Source organism: Ammospiza nelsoni, chromosome 3 (genome assembly GCF_027579445.1).
Source record: "Ammospiza nelsoni isolate bAmmNel1 chromosome 3, bAmmNel1.pri, whole genome shotgun sequence".
Taxonomy (NCBI): Eukaryota; Metazoa; Chordata; class Aves; order Passeriformes; family Passerellidae; genus Ammospiza; species Ammospiza nelsoni.
This window is the reverse complement of record NC_080635.1, coordinates 90,016,289-90,033,968: the sequence shown is the minus strand read 5'-3', so window position 1 is coordinate 90,033,968 and position 17,680 is coordinate 90,016,289. Positions and strand designations below refer to the sequence as shown.

Sequence of the window (17,680 nt, the reverse complement as noted above, 5' to 3'; positions counted from 1 at the left end):
GGATATTTGTCAGGAATAGTATTCTCAATAATGAATCAAAATGTGTGAGTAATGGACTGTAATGCCTGAAATTGTTCTGAATTGCTGATGGCAAATGACAGCTGTGAAAGGATGAGGTGATGATGTCCAGATGTTGTGAGGAACTTAAAGCCTCTGCCAGCCTACCAAACTACTGTATTTGCTTATTTAGTATCTGTCTTAGGACCTGAGCAAAAGATACAAAGCAAAGCAAAAAATAAAAGATGAAATGTGATGGGTTTATTTTTTATGAAAAGATTTGAAGGCAAGAACTTGCAACCTGCTGTGTTCCTGGTGCAGAAGAGCCCAGCAGTCTCTTCAAACCATAAATGGGATGCAGTTTTGTGTTCTTGTGAATCTCATTTCTGTAATTGCTTCCCCCTACTGTGAGTGCTCTGTACCTGCTCCCATTGCTGTCACAAGGAGCAGGACTGTTCCTCTGTGGAAGAGCCACAACACATTAGCTGTTGAAGTCTCTCTAGTATTCACTGAGTGATCTCCTAACTTGCTAACAGCATTCCTGAAAACGATCTTTTATTTAGAGCAAAATGTTTAGGAATAAATAATTTTGAAATAACAAAGAAAAAGTCACTCTACATTATTTCCTTTTTATCCCTGAGGTTTGCAATTTCCTTATCCTGCAGGTAGCAGCCCTCCACAGAGCCTTTGTCCACCAGACTCTTTCATTGACTGCTGCTGCCACCCACATTTTGTTCTTACTAGGGAGCAAAAGTGCATCCTGCATAAGGGCTCATACCCAGACTGTACTAAGCCAAAGCTGGATAAGATTGCTGCTGGTTTAGATTCCTCTGGGCACTAATGGAAGTCAGAAGAATCTGACAAACTCAGAGGATTTTTCTCAAGCTACAACTGCATCTAATGTCTTTATTTAAAAATAAAGTGGGAAGATCCAGTGCTTCAGTCCTAATGAGTCCATATGGTTGTGGATAGTGTAAGAATATGGTGCTCTTGTTTATGTTGCATACAGGTAGAACCTTATAAAAGAAAGGCCTTATAAAATCAGGCCTTCCTCAGCTGAATTAACAGCTAGCCATTCAGTTCCCATGAGAAAGAATTCTAGGAATGAAAATCATTTTGCATAACAGTCTATCCTGCTGAGAAAAATGGGTTGCACCTGTGAGAAATAAAAAGTCTATCCCAAGAGAGTCTGTGAAGAAAATATGTAAACACTTGTGTAAAGAGAGAGTCTTAGCACACACAAGCACCTTCTAACTAATGAATTGAGTGGCAAGAATGTTACTAATTGATTAGAATTAAACAGGATGACTTTGAAAAACAGGATGACTGTATAAAAATGGGCTGTAATTTTCAAGTGGGGCTTTTTGCCACTGAAACTTTGAGGTGCTGTGCCTGTTATTCACTGGCTATTGTTATAATGGCTCTAGAGTTTAGAGAATCACAGAATGGTTTGGGTTGGAAGGAAGATTAAAAGCCCATCTAATTTTTCTTGCCTTCTCACTACTCCTAGAATAATACAATTTCTTTTCCTACTCCAGCCTGGCCTTCAACACTCCCAGGGATGGGATATCTGCAGCTTCTCAGTTGCAGACTGAAGTTTGCCTCCTTGCTGCTTCACCCTATCAGTAATTATCATCATCCTTAAAGACTGCCAAAGGCTTCAGCCTCCAAAGCTAGAAGTGCTCACAGGCAGACCCTGTGTCCATGCACAATACACACAGACCTGCCTTCTGCACACAGCCTCGTTCCTGGCTGGGCTTTGGGTCCATCTCACAGAAATTGCAGAGTGTTACCCAAAGCAAGGAGAGTGAGGATGGTAATGCTCAATTGCTGTGTGAGATGGAAAGCTGAGTGTCACCATCAAGGTGATCTGGCGTTTGCATCCAGGCTTCTTATCAGAGCCCTGCTGTGAAACTCTGGGACTCTCCAGCCCTACCTGCATAACCAGATTTAAGGATGCATTTGGTATTCATCTGGTTCAGGTCCTGAGTTCTCCATGTATAAACTCACGGAGATCATGCTTTTGAAGGTAGAAAACACATGATGCTATACAAATGTGAAGTTTTATTGTGATTTTCAGTGTTTCTAGAAATAAACAAAAGCAAACAAACCTCTTTGATTTATTGTAGAAGTGGAAAGGAGCAGAGTGTTAATGATTGGATACAAAACCTATACAGTGAAAGGTTAAAAGCCAAAAAAGTGCATATGTAAATATGTTTAATGAGTACAGTTGCTGATAGCAAACACTGACTGTATATGACATATCCTGTAGTTATAGAGTACATGTATATACACATTTATATAAGACTGAAAAGGCACTAGAGTTTCCCAAATAAAACACAAGTAAATTAATAGTGTAAATCCAAACACTGAGGTTGAGGAATAAGTTTAGGGGGTTGTGCTAGAAGGGAAATTTTGAAAAATCATATGGGAAGTTGGAAACTAGGTTCCCACTGAAAGCCAGTGAATTCAAAATCCAGCTCCCATTTGTATCTTCAAAATCTCCTTTAATATACTGATCAGATGCCAAATAATGTATGTAGTATGAGATTAATGAGTCTATAAAGGAATGTACCATACTGCAGAAAACTACAGAACATTAAGCTTCTTATGGAGCTGAAGAGCTTACTATAAAATCTGGCACTCTTGTTCATGCTATTCTTAAGTTGTAGAAGTAAATGGGTTCTTGCAATACTGAGAATCTAAATACATTCCTGTGCAAGTTTGCCCAAAAAATCTATTTGGGGGGAAAGCTGTCATAAGAATAAGGAATAAAGAATAATGTAGAGTGGGCAAACCTGGAAGTCAACATTTTATCTGCTTTTACCAGAGTGACCTTTCTACTTTAATTTGACTGAAATGTTTACAGGTTAAAAAAAGGCAATTTTTTAATCTCTTGTAAAAACTTACAGGAGACTAATATTCTATGAAGGGGACTTGATAAAATAAGGTATGATAGTACATGTGCATGTAAAAAAATTCTCTGTAGAAATAAGTAGCAGAACTATCTTATGGGTGGGTGTGGTTTTTGATGTTGTTTAGCTTTTGTGATTTTACTGCCTTACCTATGGAGTGTAGGCTGTGTGAGATGAGTGTAGGGAGTTTTTCAGATCACAATTTTAGCAGTTGTAAGAAATGCTGAGTAGGTTTATGTAACATTTATTTACATAAGAAATGAAAACAACAACCAGCAGTGTTCAAACAACTGCAATGACTGTGTCACACACCTGATGGTAGAGTGACAGAACAGGCAGGACAGGGCAGGTGCCATGTAAGAAGATTCACTCTCCTTTTGGAGTCACAACTGCTTTGGTCTGATGCTCAGAGCAGCTCCACCTGTAAAACACGAGAGTATCTGCTGTGCAGGCAGTAATGAATTCTGCAATTGTGTGCAAAAGCATGTGGTGTTTGAAGTCCTATGAATGCAAACCCTCAGGTAGCTTTGTGAACACAGGTGTATATCATGTAGCAGCAGAAAAACTGAATTATCACAATTCTGAGACACCTTTGGTGCTGCTGGTGTTGTAAAGGCCCCTGATTCCATTCAACTGATTCTTGTTTTTCTGAACTATTTTATCACTTCTGTATTACAGATTCTGCCTTTTCCATATGGAGTATATTCACACTGACAGGCTGCTCTGCAGACACTGTGTTGGAGGGTTGGGACTTAAGTCAGTGCCAGCTGCCCCCAGCTGCAGCTGTGTCCCCTTGCTCGGCCTTGGAAGGTGCTGAGCCTTCGCTGAGGGCATGGTGGGCTGCAGGATGCTGGGGGGCCATGCAGCATGAAAGCAGATTCTGTCAGCTGTACCTGTGTCTGCAGTGGAGCTGCTGTCTTATGGTGGAAGCTGTTTTCTTACTTTATTCCAAAGGTTTTGGCATGGTATCTCTTGTAAAGTCCTTACTACTGCTTTGTCAGCTGTTGAGCACCTTTCTGTTATGCTTTTTCTACAAACAGGTGAACCTGGATTTTCCTGAAAGCGAGTTACAACTACTGCTGGCATTGCAGGCTGCAACAGGTTTTCAGGCTTACACAGGCTGGCAATACCCAGACTATATCAGAGGAAAGAGGCTTCTCCTGAAGCAGTTTGGGGTTTTTTTCATAGACAACAGATTGTCTTCACTGGATCATTTTGCAGAGAAACCCACTCCCAGGAAACTCAAGAGCAAAGCTGCCAGTGACCCAAATAAGCAGATCCAAGGAGAGCTCCTGTGTTTCCCAGAGGATTTGGTTAAGTATTACAGGAAGTCTGGCTTTTGTTCATTCCTTCTTAAATGTACATTGCAACTCGTATTTTAAAACTCTTAGTCAAGACAGTTTGGAAATATTTCCATGTTTTAAATACTATTAAGACAAAGCACAAGTCTGAAAGTATTGCTATGTGGACCTGTCAGTGTAGTACTGCTATTGAGTCATGCATTAAGCTGTGAAAGTTGTAGCCATCAATAACCTTGCCAAAGCGTTTCCCAGTACTGGATATTTTGTGTTTGTAATTACCTCATCCTGCAAACATGCAAGTATTTGCATAGTCTTATATTTATTGGTATTGAATGTAGTCAGTGTGCTGAGCTGAGAGATGCATGCACTCAGGTACTCAGTGAATTAGGATTTCGGGGGCACAAAATGGAGGATGCACCATATATAAGCAACTGGCAATTATAGTCACTTGTTAAATTAGTTTACAGTGGCCTGTGAGGCACAAGAAGGAACATAGCACATCTTTAAATAAGTATAAAATTTGAGATTGTGTATCCTATATTTTGCTGACATGTGAAACTTCCACAATTATTTATGCCACATGTGAATTACCACTAATAAAAAAAAAATCCTGGAAAAATTCAATCTTCCTTCCAAATAAAACTATTCCCTATTTTCTTTCTCTTAGCCTATGAGATTGTACTTTCATTCCATGTCACAATGTTCTGTGACTAAAGTTACAAATCCTTATGAAAAAATGGACCAGTATATCAAATTAAAGAGAATGTACGCCCCAGGGAATATTATCCTGGAGTACTTGTCGATGGCGTGGGTGTCGATGCGCATGCTGACGTATCTCTGGTTTTTCCTCCTGGCTGAGCCCCTCTCCGAGCCCAGCGCCAGCTGCACCATCATCCGCTCCTGCTTGTCCCCGTCCTCGGACATGAAGTGCCCCAGCTCGTTCACGTCCCCGTCGTTGTAGCTGCCATCCACCATCATGGCCCGCGGCTGAGGCAGGCTGCAGGCACAGGCAGGCTGTGGGCACAGACAGGGGCAGCAGGGGTTTCAGCCGTGTCCACACACTCACAGACATCCCTTTCCTCCTCCCATCCCACAGAGGTGGGGAAAGGCCTGGGGGATTCAGGCTGCTGGGATGCAAAAGGAAGAACAAAACGGTGGAGCTGGGCAGGAGCTTTCTCCACTTCCATGTCTGTGAGGCACAGGTGCAGTCAGGGAGGGAGCAAGGCTGTCTGTGGAAAAGTTCCTTTGGTTTAGGCACAGGTACCAGGGCGCAAAAAAAGGTTGGAACTGTGCTTTGTAGCTGAGAAAATCAGAGGAAGACAGAGAGAAACCACAAGAAGGAATGAAGCCTGCCTCATTTGGAGCAGGAGAGAAACTCCCTTAGGCTGAAATTTTAGTTTAAATTTAATGTAACAAGGGCAGAGTGAGAAAATTGGGACCTGTGTATAAGTTTAGACTGTGCACAGACAAAAGTGGGGGATATCTGTCATGTTATCTGAAACCCAAACCTCAGAATTCAATTGATTCTATCCACAGGTTTTAATCTACACTATTAAAAAAATATTTAAAGGTAAAATCCTAAACCCATCCCATTTGTACAGGCAGTGGAGGACTATACCTAAGTTAGCCCACGCAGACTCCAAAGAAAGAGCAGTGAGCTTGGGTGTGGGTTGTGTGTGCAAAATCTTCATAACCTGCAATGCCTCACTGCTGGTGTCTTTTTGCACACACTGCATTTTCCCCTGGCAGCTGAGAGCTGCAGTTGCAAAGCTTTGAACATTTCCAGACTTTTGCCACACCTTTTCCCAGGGGCAATAAAATGACGTTGGAGATAGAAAACCTCACCTTGTCCCGCAGTTTCCTCTCCTTCCGCTCTTGCACCGTTGTCAGGTAATTCACAGCCGCATACTCCAGCACCGAGAGGAAGACAAATACAAAACTGACCCACAGGTAAATGTCCACGGCTTTGATGTAGGAAACACGAGGCATGGAGGCATTCACCCCAGTGATGATGGTGGACATGGTCAGCACGGTGGTTATTCCTGGGAATTCACCAGTAGAAGAGACCATAAGATGCTTTCAAGCCAGACTCTTTATCACAAATACAGCAGTTGTTACAATTTCCTAACATCTGAATTTACCTTGCAATATTTTTTTTCCACTTTTGGGTAATGAGTTTCACTGCCTGAGGAAGGCCAAGGCAGCCCTGATTTGTAATTGGACAAGTATATCTTGTCTAGTTTTCTTATCTATTTGGTGAGCACAGCTCTGATTCTGGCCTCAGGGTGTTGCTATTCTGGCTCCTCACCACTCCACCAGCCTCCCATCCCATGGCCAGGCAGCAGCATTTTGACCCTGTGCTGGCTGCACCCCATTCTAGGTTCAGGACAGTCCCTGGACGGGTACAAGTATGTGGATTTGAACTCAGTGATCCTTATGGATCCCTTCCAACTCAAGATATTCTATGATTCTATGATTCTGAGTATCTCAGCTTCTAGTTTAAACCCCCCACAGCATGGACACAAGTGAAGCTGCTGCTTTTACTTGTTTCCCCTGTGTTTTCTGTATGCTGAACTTCTGAGAAGTCCTGCTTCATGAAACGTCAAAAGTCCCCAGCTGACTCTCACACTTGGTCTGTGCCTTCACTAAGTAAAATCAGGGAATAATGGTGCCCCGTAAGGCAGGGCTGTCCCATGTTACACCCTGGGCAAGCACAATGAGCACAGAGCAAGGGCAGGAGCCCCTGTAGTTCAGCATTACCCTGGCTCTGGGAGAGCCTCTCCATGGCCCTCTCATTTCAGGGACTAATTATGTCACATTAGTGATTACTTTGGAAGTTGAAATTAAGCACAAAGAACTGAATTCACAGGAGTATCTAGGTGCCAAAAATACTGCTCAGGCAGTGCCTACATCTTCTGAAAAGCCATGGCCCATACCCTTATGCTTCTTTTAATGATGTCTTGAGGCAATGAGTGCTGTTTCTAAATTCAGATTTGAAAAACTGCTCTATTGCCATCTCTATTTTGTCTCTCTGTATTCTCTCCACTGAGGAATGTGATTTAAAAACAAATAAAGTCCTGAGGCATGTTGCCTGGAATAAGAGGAAGAAAGCCTGAGCTCAGAATCTGCAAAAAAACAAACAGCACTTTGCTGAGGGCAAAGCAGCCACTTTGGAAGAAGATTTATGTCCATATCACAGATCTGCTCCTATGGTGATTCCTGTGACATATGGCTTCATCCCTCAAAAAGATGCTGCAAAAAGGGAAGCTGAATCCCTCACACTGCAGTTCAAACTCATTAAAAAAGTTAAATAGCATGGCACAGTTCAGCTGTGTTACCTCCACCCTCCTGCCTCTAGCAAAACTCAATATTAACTGAAACTTTGTCAGGGCTGCTGGTACTGATTTTCACCTTCTCGCTCACTGAAGTCTCTGAAGGATTTTGACACCTTTGCTGTACACGTGCCCTGTCTCTCTTTGGAGCAATAAAAGCAGAGTGGGATGTTTGCTCTCTGATTCATTCCAGGTACATCTCGTGCAAACAGGCAAAGGAATTCTCCTGGCACAAGGAGAGTCTGTGCCATGGGGGGACACATGCCCTGTCCCTGTGTGTGGCACAGCTGATTTCTGTGCCTCCAGCCAACACAGGGGCAGAGCATGGCACCAGGGATTTCACCTGGATGGTCAAGGCTGGGGTTGCAGCCTTTGTCTCTGAGGTCTGCAGACTACAAGATTGTTTTTACCTAACGGGACTCTGGCAGGAACTGCTCGGCGGTCGATCCAGAAGGACACCCAGGACAGCATGACCATGAGAGTGGCAGGGAAGTAGGTCTGGAGCAGGAAGAAGAAGATGTGTCGGCGTAACGTGAAGTTTATATAGAGGCGATTGTACCACCCTGTGAAACAGAGAGAGTGAAAAAGAGGAGTTACACCAACACCTGACTGCTTTCAGATAGGGTGATGCTGCACCAGGGGAAAAGTGACTACTTTTCTTTTATGAAAACACAGTTAATGGTGCAGATCATTGCAATTTACAGAAAAACTCCTTACTGAACCAACTATCAAAGTCAAACCATCTCTTGGGCTGATCAATTCTGGAAAATAAAGCCTATCAATCAGAGAGTTTAATTCAAGTGAAGACTTGGCATGACCTTGAAGAGGAATTATCTTTCCAGACTACATGACCATTAAGGTGGAAGTGTGTGGCAGGGACAGCCAACTTGGTATAGAAGAGTGGCAGGTCTGATGGGATACAAAGAGAACCCCCAGTGGATTGTCCTCCATGGCCAAGGGCAAGAGACACAGTTTTCACCTTTCTTCCCCCAGCTCTGGAAGGTGCTCTGGTTGCCCACCTGTGCTGCTGTAAAAGGCAAGCTTTGTGGTGGTGTGAAACTCCTGAATCAGGAACTGGGACAGTGATATCCTCTCATCTGTTTTTAGGGAATCGTTCCCATTCTTCCAGTAGAGCATAAGGTCATCTTCAGTGTAGGCATCTAGGGAAGCAGAGCAAATTCAGGATAGTGCACTAAGACAGTTGCTACCGCCCCCACAGTCCAGGGCTTACCCACAGAGCTCCCAGCTGAAAAGGTCAAATTCCCAAATGCCAGCCACCTAGGTGGTGGGTATGCCTGTGGCAAGGAGTGGACTAGCTCATGGTCACAGCCCTCAGGCCTGATGCCTGGTATGTTTTGTTAACCCTCCTGTTTCTCTAATCATAGTTTCACACATATAATATGTGTGTTAAGTAACCCACTGCATCAGAACTTGAACAATTCTTTCCTGTAAACTTCCCAAAATCAGAAGCAAAGAAAGGGAGCCTTAGCAGAAAGAACCTGCTTGGGGTGATGAGAGAAACAATCAGAGGAACAATCTGAACAGACAATAGTCTGAGGCATGCAGGAGAAAACAACTCTTGGAGAAAAAGATTTCTGCCTATGATATACACATGAACATTACTTTGTTTTCTAATACACGTGGAAGTAACAGTAATGTTAACCCTTTCAGATGGGTTTAGTAGAAGCTCTTTTCACACAGGGAGAAAATAAATCACATACAAATGTATTAAAACAGAATTTAAATTGTAATTTTTTATTGCAAACTTAAGAAGGAAAAGAAAATAACTCAAAAAAGCCAAAAATTTGAAATTTTGCTATGTGAAACCTGGGCAATTTACATGTGCATCATACTCGGGACAACAGGCATAAGCTGGCTTTATCTCAAATAGGCAATTAATGTCACTCCCTATCACGGTCTCTATACCATGGATGAGCAGATATTGCCTGTGCAGGGTGTATGGCCATTTATCCATGTGTTTGAGGGCACCTGGGCAAACAGGTGCTGTTGGAGACTGCTGGCCTGCAGGCAAGTGGCCCGGGGGCTTTGGGGGTGGGGTGGCAGTGGGGCAGCCTGGGCCCCACTGGGCATTCAGGGCCGCTGGCAAGACAGTGCTCACAGCTGGTTTTTAAAAACACTTGCTGCAAACACCATCTAATTCTAGTGAAAAAATACAGGCAGGGAGCTTTTCTCAGTGTTGAAGTCTGATGACTTTGGTTAGAGCTTCCATGAATGAAGCAGCAGTGCAATTATTGGTCTAATTAATTATTGATATAATAATTATTGGCATAAAATAGTTTAGGTGCCCTTGGCTCCCCAATACCTCCACTTTACTTACAGCTTTCAATCTCCAGGGAACATGTCTGCGTGTCCAGGGGAAAGCGACTAAAATCCATGTTGCACATTGCTGTTACTGTAACTCTAGGAATAATAAAAATCACTCCATTAAAAACTTGTCTCCTTATGGGACTGTAAAATAGTCAAGCTGTGAGTTTGGTCTTTTATTAAACAACTGCAGCCAGTACCACTCAACTGAAAATAAATTCCTCCCATTCAACTAAAGCCATTCCACTTCAGTAATTTCTTCCTCTCAGCAAGCTGCTGTAAAAAGAGGTGACTAGAAAGTTAGGCCATTACAAATTGCAACTAGATGACAGAAGTATTGGAGAAGAAAATGAGAAAGGGCAAAAAGGACACTTCCCCCCCCCCCACCCGAGAATCAGCCAACACATCTCTGCAGACATTTGTCCTTTAAACAGATGCTTTGTACAATAAAATAATTTGCATTTATCCAAGCCGTCGTAGTTGCAACCCATGAGGGATGCAAGCAATTTCCTTGCACACCATGAATTTCCCATGCTCAGTGGAAACTCGGTGATCACACACGGGAATCAGCCACCAGAGGGCACAGGGCTGGAGCTGGAATGCAAGTGATCACCGAAATGCTCTGGTCCATCCGTCAAAATCTCTCGCTTTGCTATGGTCTGATTATCACATTTTTAATAGCATAATTTGGTGTTTGAACCAGAAGCATCCATAAATCTCGACTTGAGTGGTTTGGACTCCAGAGGAGTAAATGAAAATAAAAGTATAAATTATATTGGGGAAAGAATTAATAAGTTATAGAAAGGTCAGTGGTAGAGAGACATCATACAGTGATAAAAACACAATACAATCCCTTATATTAGTAGTCTTTCTACACGAGTGGACTGTCTGATGGGCTCTGTCTGATGTTGCTTTCCTGTCTGGACTTAGCCTTTGAGTGAAAGTGCTTGGCTCAGCTGGAAGTTCAGGTGACAGAGAGGTCTGTGGTGGTTTCCAAGACGGGAAAACAATGTCTGGCAAAGAACCCTAAAAAGCCAGACACCAAGGAAAAATACGATGTGCAGACAAAGGCATTCAGCAAGGCAGACAGGCAGCAGTGACCTCTCAGGGAGCCTTTGTCCTTCCCCAGCATTCACGAAGCATTGCAACCTGCACTTGCTGCTGAATAAAACACTGAAATTCAGCCAATTTGCTATTGAAGTCTTTCACCACCACTTTGTACTGGGCAATTGTGTAAGCACAAGGCTGTGCAGGATCTGAGTTTTATGTCCTCCTGTTCCCATCTTCTTTAGATAACCATAAATGCTTGCATTGCAGTTGATTGGCAGCTAAATGAGCGTGTAGGCATGCATGCTATAGTTGAACAATATGTCATATTCTTGTCCTTTTTTATAGTACTCAGGACCTGACCAAACTTTACAAAGGCCTAAAGAATACCTGAACCTTGTCTAATCTGCTGAGTGAAGAAAAAGCTTTGATAATGAGAAGGTAATGTTCAGGCTATGAATTCAAATGAACGGTAAGATAAAAATATCAAACAACAAAAGAATTCTTGTCAGACTGATGGCCCCTAGGGAATCAAGAATTTCTTTGCTTGACTTTTTTTTGTAGAATCATAAAACACCTTGGCAGGCTGAGAAGTTACCCCCTCACCTTGTGGCAGGCTCAGCTTCACCTCTGCCACTACCAACATTCCCTAAAGACCTCCACAGCCTTCACAAGCAGTGTATTCTGCAACTTTCTCACTACAAGTCTTGCTGATACTGACCTCCTATCAGCCAGGTTTTCATTCTTTTTGTCCTTCAGAATATGTTATCTATCATCTGATGTTTTGTTTATCAGGTATTGTGTTATTTCATTGGTGTGGAGGTGATGTTGACACTCTTGCATCAGAATATTGTACAGAAATTTCCCTTCAAATAGGTTTTTATGGGTCCTTTGGCAGTACTTGTTTTCTAACTGGATGGAGCTGCAGCCAAGTAAAACAGAAGAACAGATTTTTTATTCCTTTAGAGATTGATAAATTGATTGTCTGGGATAGAGTTATTTTTTTTTTCACAGTAGCTAGTGTGGGAATACATCTTGGATTTGTCAAGAAAACAGTGTTAATAACACAAGGATATTTTTATCAGTGCTGAGCAGGGTTCCACAGCACCAAGGTCTTTTCTGCTTCTCACACCACCCTAACAGAGAAGAGGCTGTGGGTGTACAGGGAGTTTGGAGGGGACAGCTGATCCCAGCTGACCAAAAGGACATTCCATAGCTTATGTCATCATGCTTAGTGTATGAAGTGGGGGAAGAAGAAGAAGAAGGAAGGGTGGAAGTTTGGAATAAAGGCACTCGTGTTCCCAAGTGACCATTATGTGTGATGGGCCCTGCTTTTCTGGGGCTGAACACCTGCCCGCCCTTGGGAAGTGCTGAATCAGTTTCTCAATTTGCTTTGCCTGTGCATGGGGCTTTTGCTTTACCTAATTATCTGCCTTTATCTCAGCCCACGAGGTTTTTTGTCTTTTACTGTTCCATTTCTCCCTCCCACCAGGATGGAGTGAGGCAGCAGCTACATGGGGCTTAGTTGCCAGCTGGGATTAAAGCACGACACAGATGCTCCTCACTTAGCATCTCCAAGCATGAAAGTGTTACTTATCAGAAATTTAAAAATCCCAATTTAATAACATTTAGACTTATGTCAACTGATGAACTATTTGGAAAATAAGGGAAAAAGCCAGGGCTGGGACTACCCCTCAAGCCAGAGGACAAAGCAATGTTTACCAAAAATGTTTCCTGCAAAGAGCTTCCACGGATTTCACATGAAAAGTGAGCAAAAAGCAGGAAGAGCCCAACCAAGTGTTTGGGTTGCTCTAACAACACACAGGAGTCACCAAGAACTATATACCCTTGCCCTGAAGCTTCTCACTTCATGTGCTGAAGGAGGTTCCCTCTGGGTTTTTTTGCTTATTATAAAGTGGCACTCAGTATAATTTATACTTCTTCATTATTGCTTTCAAGAATAGAAACTGCAGATTTTGCTAATCCCAGAGACTTTGCTGTGTAGTGAAGTGGATAACTATAGCTGCCCTGGACTTCTCTTTATTACCAGACACTGCCCTTTTATTTAGAATGTGCCCTGCCTCTTCAGCAGTGCCCGTGGGGATTGCAGCCTGCTATCAGCCTCCCACTGAGCTGCTCCGAGGGACTGCCACGTCTGACTGCAGCTTCCCAACAGGGACAGGGGCTGGCCATGCTCACAAAATGAAGAGACAGTGATGGAACCAACAATGCTGGCACAGAAACTGGCTTTGTGCAATAGGCACTTAATGTACTCATACAGGCATTTAGATGTCTCTGGAGAGCCAGCACATTCATTCTTTTTATGCCTTTTCTTTTGTATGAAGTCATGCAAAAACACAATACAGGAATCAATTAAACCACTTTCTCTTTCCACTAATAGCTTGCATTGAGGGAATGCAGTTTTACCTGAGGCTATAAAGTACCTTCCCATCTGGCTGGACCCGCAGCATGACATTGTCTGTGGTGGTGTCGTGGATGAAGGAACGCTTGGAGTGCACGAAGAACATGTCGGGGACCCAGATCTTCTTCACCAGTCTGCCATCAAAGGTCATGCTCTGGTTGTTGGTGCTGGGGAAGGACAGCCTCTCATCTTTCCAGTAGTGCCTCAGGTAAAGAGTCATGGTGAAGTCCTGCAGCAAAAAGGCTTCTGTCACTACTGACACCTTATCAGCACGGTAGGGATTGCTCCTCTCTGGGACAAACCATGAAGGGTAAAGCACCTCTCCTGAGGGCACATCACTCCCCGGGCTGCAAGGAGCATCACCAGCTGCAGCTTGTTTATTCATCAGGTCAGAGAGATTTACTGGGTTCAGCCACAACTCACTTCTCAGGCTTCAACTTAGTACAGAATGAATAACTCTGTCACTGATGTGTCTTCATTTAAAAAGCAAGTAATGATCTTGCTAAGCACCATGGAATTTTTCTAAAAGTTAAAAAGTATTGATTCTGAAAATGTAAAATCTTCTCCATTATTATTTCGCTAACAGCCAAAATCGACCCTGAATTTTTTTTTTAACCCAAGGCCATCTAGTGGTTTTCCCATGTTGATGAGTGTTGCAACATGACATTAGAGGAGGAACAGGGGCACTATTCAAAAGCCACAGGAACTAATTCAAAATCATAATGTTTGATTAAAAACCAAAAGGAACAAGCTTGTTGTTTGGATTTTGTTTGGATTGGGGTTGTTCTGGGGTCTGGGTTTTTTCTTTAACTTCTAAGTCCTGGATGTTAGCTCTTCCACTCTGCTTTCAAGACCCAAAGCTTTCTAGGGGCCCTCTGGCCACCTTCACAAGCTTTCTCCTCAGCCAGAACAGGTGAAAGCTCAGGATACCCATGGCTAGCTGTGAGGGTGCCAAGAGCACTGGAGTCAGGGAGTCAGCTGGGAGGGTCCGTAGCTCTGGGGAAAATGCTGACCCTTGAGGTCAGATGACTGCAGATATCCCAGCCCACACAAGAGCTGAAATAGCTGCAGTGAGAGGAGCCTGACATGTCACCAGTGTCTCTGCCAACCACCAGCTGTGCCTGGCTCAGGCATGGCAGGAGGTCCAGTGCAGGCTCTTGATCCCTCTGTCTGTTAATTAGGAGCAGAGAGAATCTGGGGCTTCCTGTGAAACCTTCAGAGCTGTTTGACAGTTTTGTTGAAAAGTCCAAACATTTTCAAAAATATTCTGTATTGGGGAGTGATTCTTTTCTCTTTCAAAGCAAAACCTGAGTTACTGAGAGACTCTGTGGGTCACAGAATGTTTGGATTGGAAAAGTGCCCTTAAAGACCATCTTGTTCCAATCCCCCTGCCATCGGCAGGCTATCTTCCACTAAACCAAATGGTTCAAAGCCCCTTCCAGCCTGATCTTGAATGGGATGGGGCATCCACAACTTCTCTGGGCAGTCTGTTTCAGTGCCTTGCCACACTCTGAGTAAAGGATTTCTTCCTTATATCTGATCAAAACCTGCCCTCTTTCAGTTTAAAGCCATTCCCCCTTTTCCTTGGGAGCTCTCTGGCCCCTGACTACCTCAGAATTTGTCCAAAGTGACTATGTCTGCAGCATGTAAGTGCTTTAAAGCAAACACATTCATTGGTCTCCTCAGAGCTTTTAAGTGTGTTATCACTATTTAAAAAAATATAGAAACCCAAATCCTTTGAGACAGTCTTGGCAATGTTTTATCATTCTGTCCTAGAGAAAAGAAAATGACAGATTTCTTCCTTCTGCTTCAAGGGCCATGAAATGGTAGCATGAGGTCAATAGAAGTAATTGCTGGCAGATTCAGATTGAATGTGAATCTGCCTTTGGAGGCTGTGGACTGTTTGTCCTTGGCAGTATTCAAACCCCATGGACACAAACCCATGTAGCCTGCAGACTTTTGGTCTCCAGAGGTCCCATCTGTGACTCTTACCATGTCCACCTCAGAAATGCTGTCCAGACTTTCAACTTGGACATCCACCCCAACAGGAATTGCAGGGCCTAGGGAAAAAACATAGGAGTTGACAAAGTACAAACCTAGTGAGACAAAGCAATTCCTCTGACTTTACTATCTTACAGATAGAAATAGTTTCTCAGTCTTAAATAGAAACAACAGTAAGCCAATAGAAACTATAAATTATTGGAATTTACAACAAAAATCTCCTAATAACAATTAAAGTCAGTAATAAGACTGAGCCAAGAATAATTTTCTCTTTTTATTGTGTTATCCTACATGTGTTCCTTCAAGATTTAAAAGCAACTTTAATTGTTTTTAGCTCTAGTGCTTGAGTCCAGGACTGGCAAGACAGATTACTGGAAGAGGATCCATTCACAGAGAGGCCAGAGGTGGCACAGCTAAGGGAGTGTGGGAGATTTTTCCTCACTTTTGCTCTCCTTGCAGGCTAATAACATCCATGAAAGCTGTGGAAGAGAAAGGGTGACAGGAGGGGATACATAGCAGGACACAGGCATGTGCCACTGAGCCTGAGGCTCCTGAGGGGAAGAGTCCAGCTGTGACCCCATGTAATAGGGATTCTGAACTTTTTTCCCTCCTCCAGGCTTTGACCAGTCTCTCATATACCTCTGGCAATTACAGTCCAGGAGAGCTGTCAAATAAAATAATGCTCACATTTGTGAACTGCTGTGAAACTGAAATGTTTTTAAATTAATTGAACATGCTGGTATTTGGCATATTGAGCATTTAGTGATAAAATCTTCTTTCATCAGAGTATATAATGGTATCCTGGATTTGAATGACCATCTGTCAGCCAGAAAGGGTAGATAAATTACAACATTCTCTAATCCGATGGGCTGAAAGAAAGCGTGTTCTCCATCCATTTCCCTGAAAGCTTTGGTTGCTCTAGCACACAGCCACCAAACTGTGAGCAAGCATTAACACAGTCAAAATATTTTATTTTGGGTTATAATTGAGGTAAAAGCGGTACATCATGATTATGCACATGTATGGCCATACTAAGACAAAAACTTAGAATGTCCCACACTATCCAGGTATAAACATAAGGTGTATTTGCAGATTTTCATCAAAGGAAAGTATCACTGAGCAATAGGATTAATATATTGCCTGTTAATCACATTTCCATGCCTATGCTTTTTGCTCATCCAGAAGGCTATTTCACTGAACCTCCATTCCCCCGAGAGTGCCATGAATTCACAACTCAAAAGAACAGAAATTAGAGACAGAAAAGCCAATCTGCTTCTTCAGTGCTGTAAATGTTACAGAATAAAGAAGTGACAGTGTAAAACAGGACCAGTGAAAAATGTGCATGTTTCATACCTCCAAAACCTGGTCTCATGCTGAAGTCATGGTCATCTATTCGCAGCAGCTGCTCTGACTTCGTCAGGGGAGATTTGGTGATGTCAGGGCTTCGTTTTAAGATTGGGCTACCAGGAGGAGAGAAGCACAGCTATGAGCCCTGGCCAGTGCCTGTGAGAACACGCGCTTGTTTCACTCCATTTACTCCTCAGATCATCCACCCCTTAGAGCATGAGCCTGTGATTGTGGCAGTGGTTGGCAGAATGTCAATAAAAACTGATTCCTGCACTCAGCATGCAGTTCAGGCACCTGTGATAATTTTAGCACTGAGAAAACATTTGTTTGCTGGCTTTTTGTCCCTGTAAAATTCTCTCTGCAGTTTGGGGACAGTCATTAAAATGTGTGGGCTGGACGAACAACATGTGTGAATAAGTGGAAAGGAGGAGGCATTCCTGACATTGAGTTATGATGGAGTGTGAGGCCAGGAATTAGGGAAACAATATATGAAATAAGGTACTGGCTGTTGCCCAGGAACAAAATGGAGACGGTCTGGGAAGCAGGCCAGGAGGCAGGCCATTCCCTAACTTGGGATAAAATTATTAGCTTCTGCCCCAGATTTCCATCAAGGATAAAAAGCAGCATTACAGGCCTGGGAGGTCTCTAAGCATTAAAGAGCCTGGGAGGGTAATTCCAGAAGCTGTTGGAGCTGCACCAAATGCTGGGCAGAGGAGGCTCTGATTCCCTTCCACACCAAAATGCAAACTGCTGTTCAGTGCCCCAGTGCTGTGGCTGGGATGGTGATGGCAGCAGCTCCTTGGTTGCTCCCTTGTGTAGGGGAAGCTTTTGCTGTCCTCAGAATGAGCCACTTGGGTGGCAGGAGGGCTCAAAAAAAGGAGGAAAGGTTTTGCTGGCTCTTAATTTTAGAAAAGGTGGCACATTCAGAGAGGCACTCATCTGAATATACGCAAGACAAGTAACTAGTAAATTAAAGGAAAACCGGCTGACAAA

The 17,680-nt window shown here is 43.2% G+C and overlaps 1 protein-coding gene across 1 annotated transcript; it reads right to left on the bottom strand.

The window, feature by feature from the left end:
- Positions 1 to 4,939: 4,939 nt before the first annotated feature.
- GABRR1 (gamma-aminobutyric acid type A receptor subunit rho1) lies at positions 4,940 to 16,800 on the bottom strand. Its single transcript, XM_059468323.1, has 8 exons — positions 16,694 to 16,800; positions 15,332 to 15,399; positions 13,345 to 13,568; positions 9,884 to 9,966; positions 8,565 to 8,705; positions 7,956 to 8,108; positions 6,059 to 6,255; positions 4,940 to 5,227 (listed from the first exon to the last, which is right to left on the bottom strand). The coding sequence occupies exons 1-8, from the start codon at positions 16,710 to 16,712 to the stop codon at positions 4,940 to 4,942; spliced, it is 1,173 nt and encodes a 390-aa protein (XP_059324306.1). The 5' UTR covers positions 16,713 to 16,800.
- Positions 16,801 to 17,680: the final 880 nt, after the last annotated feature.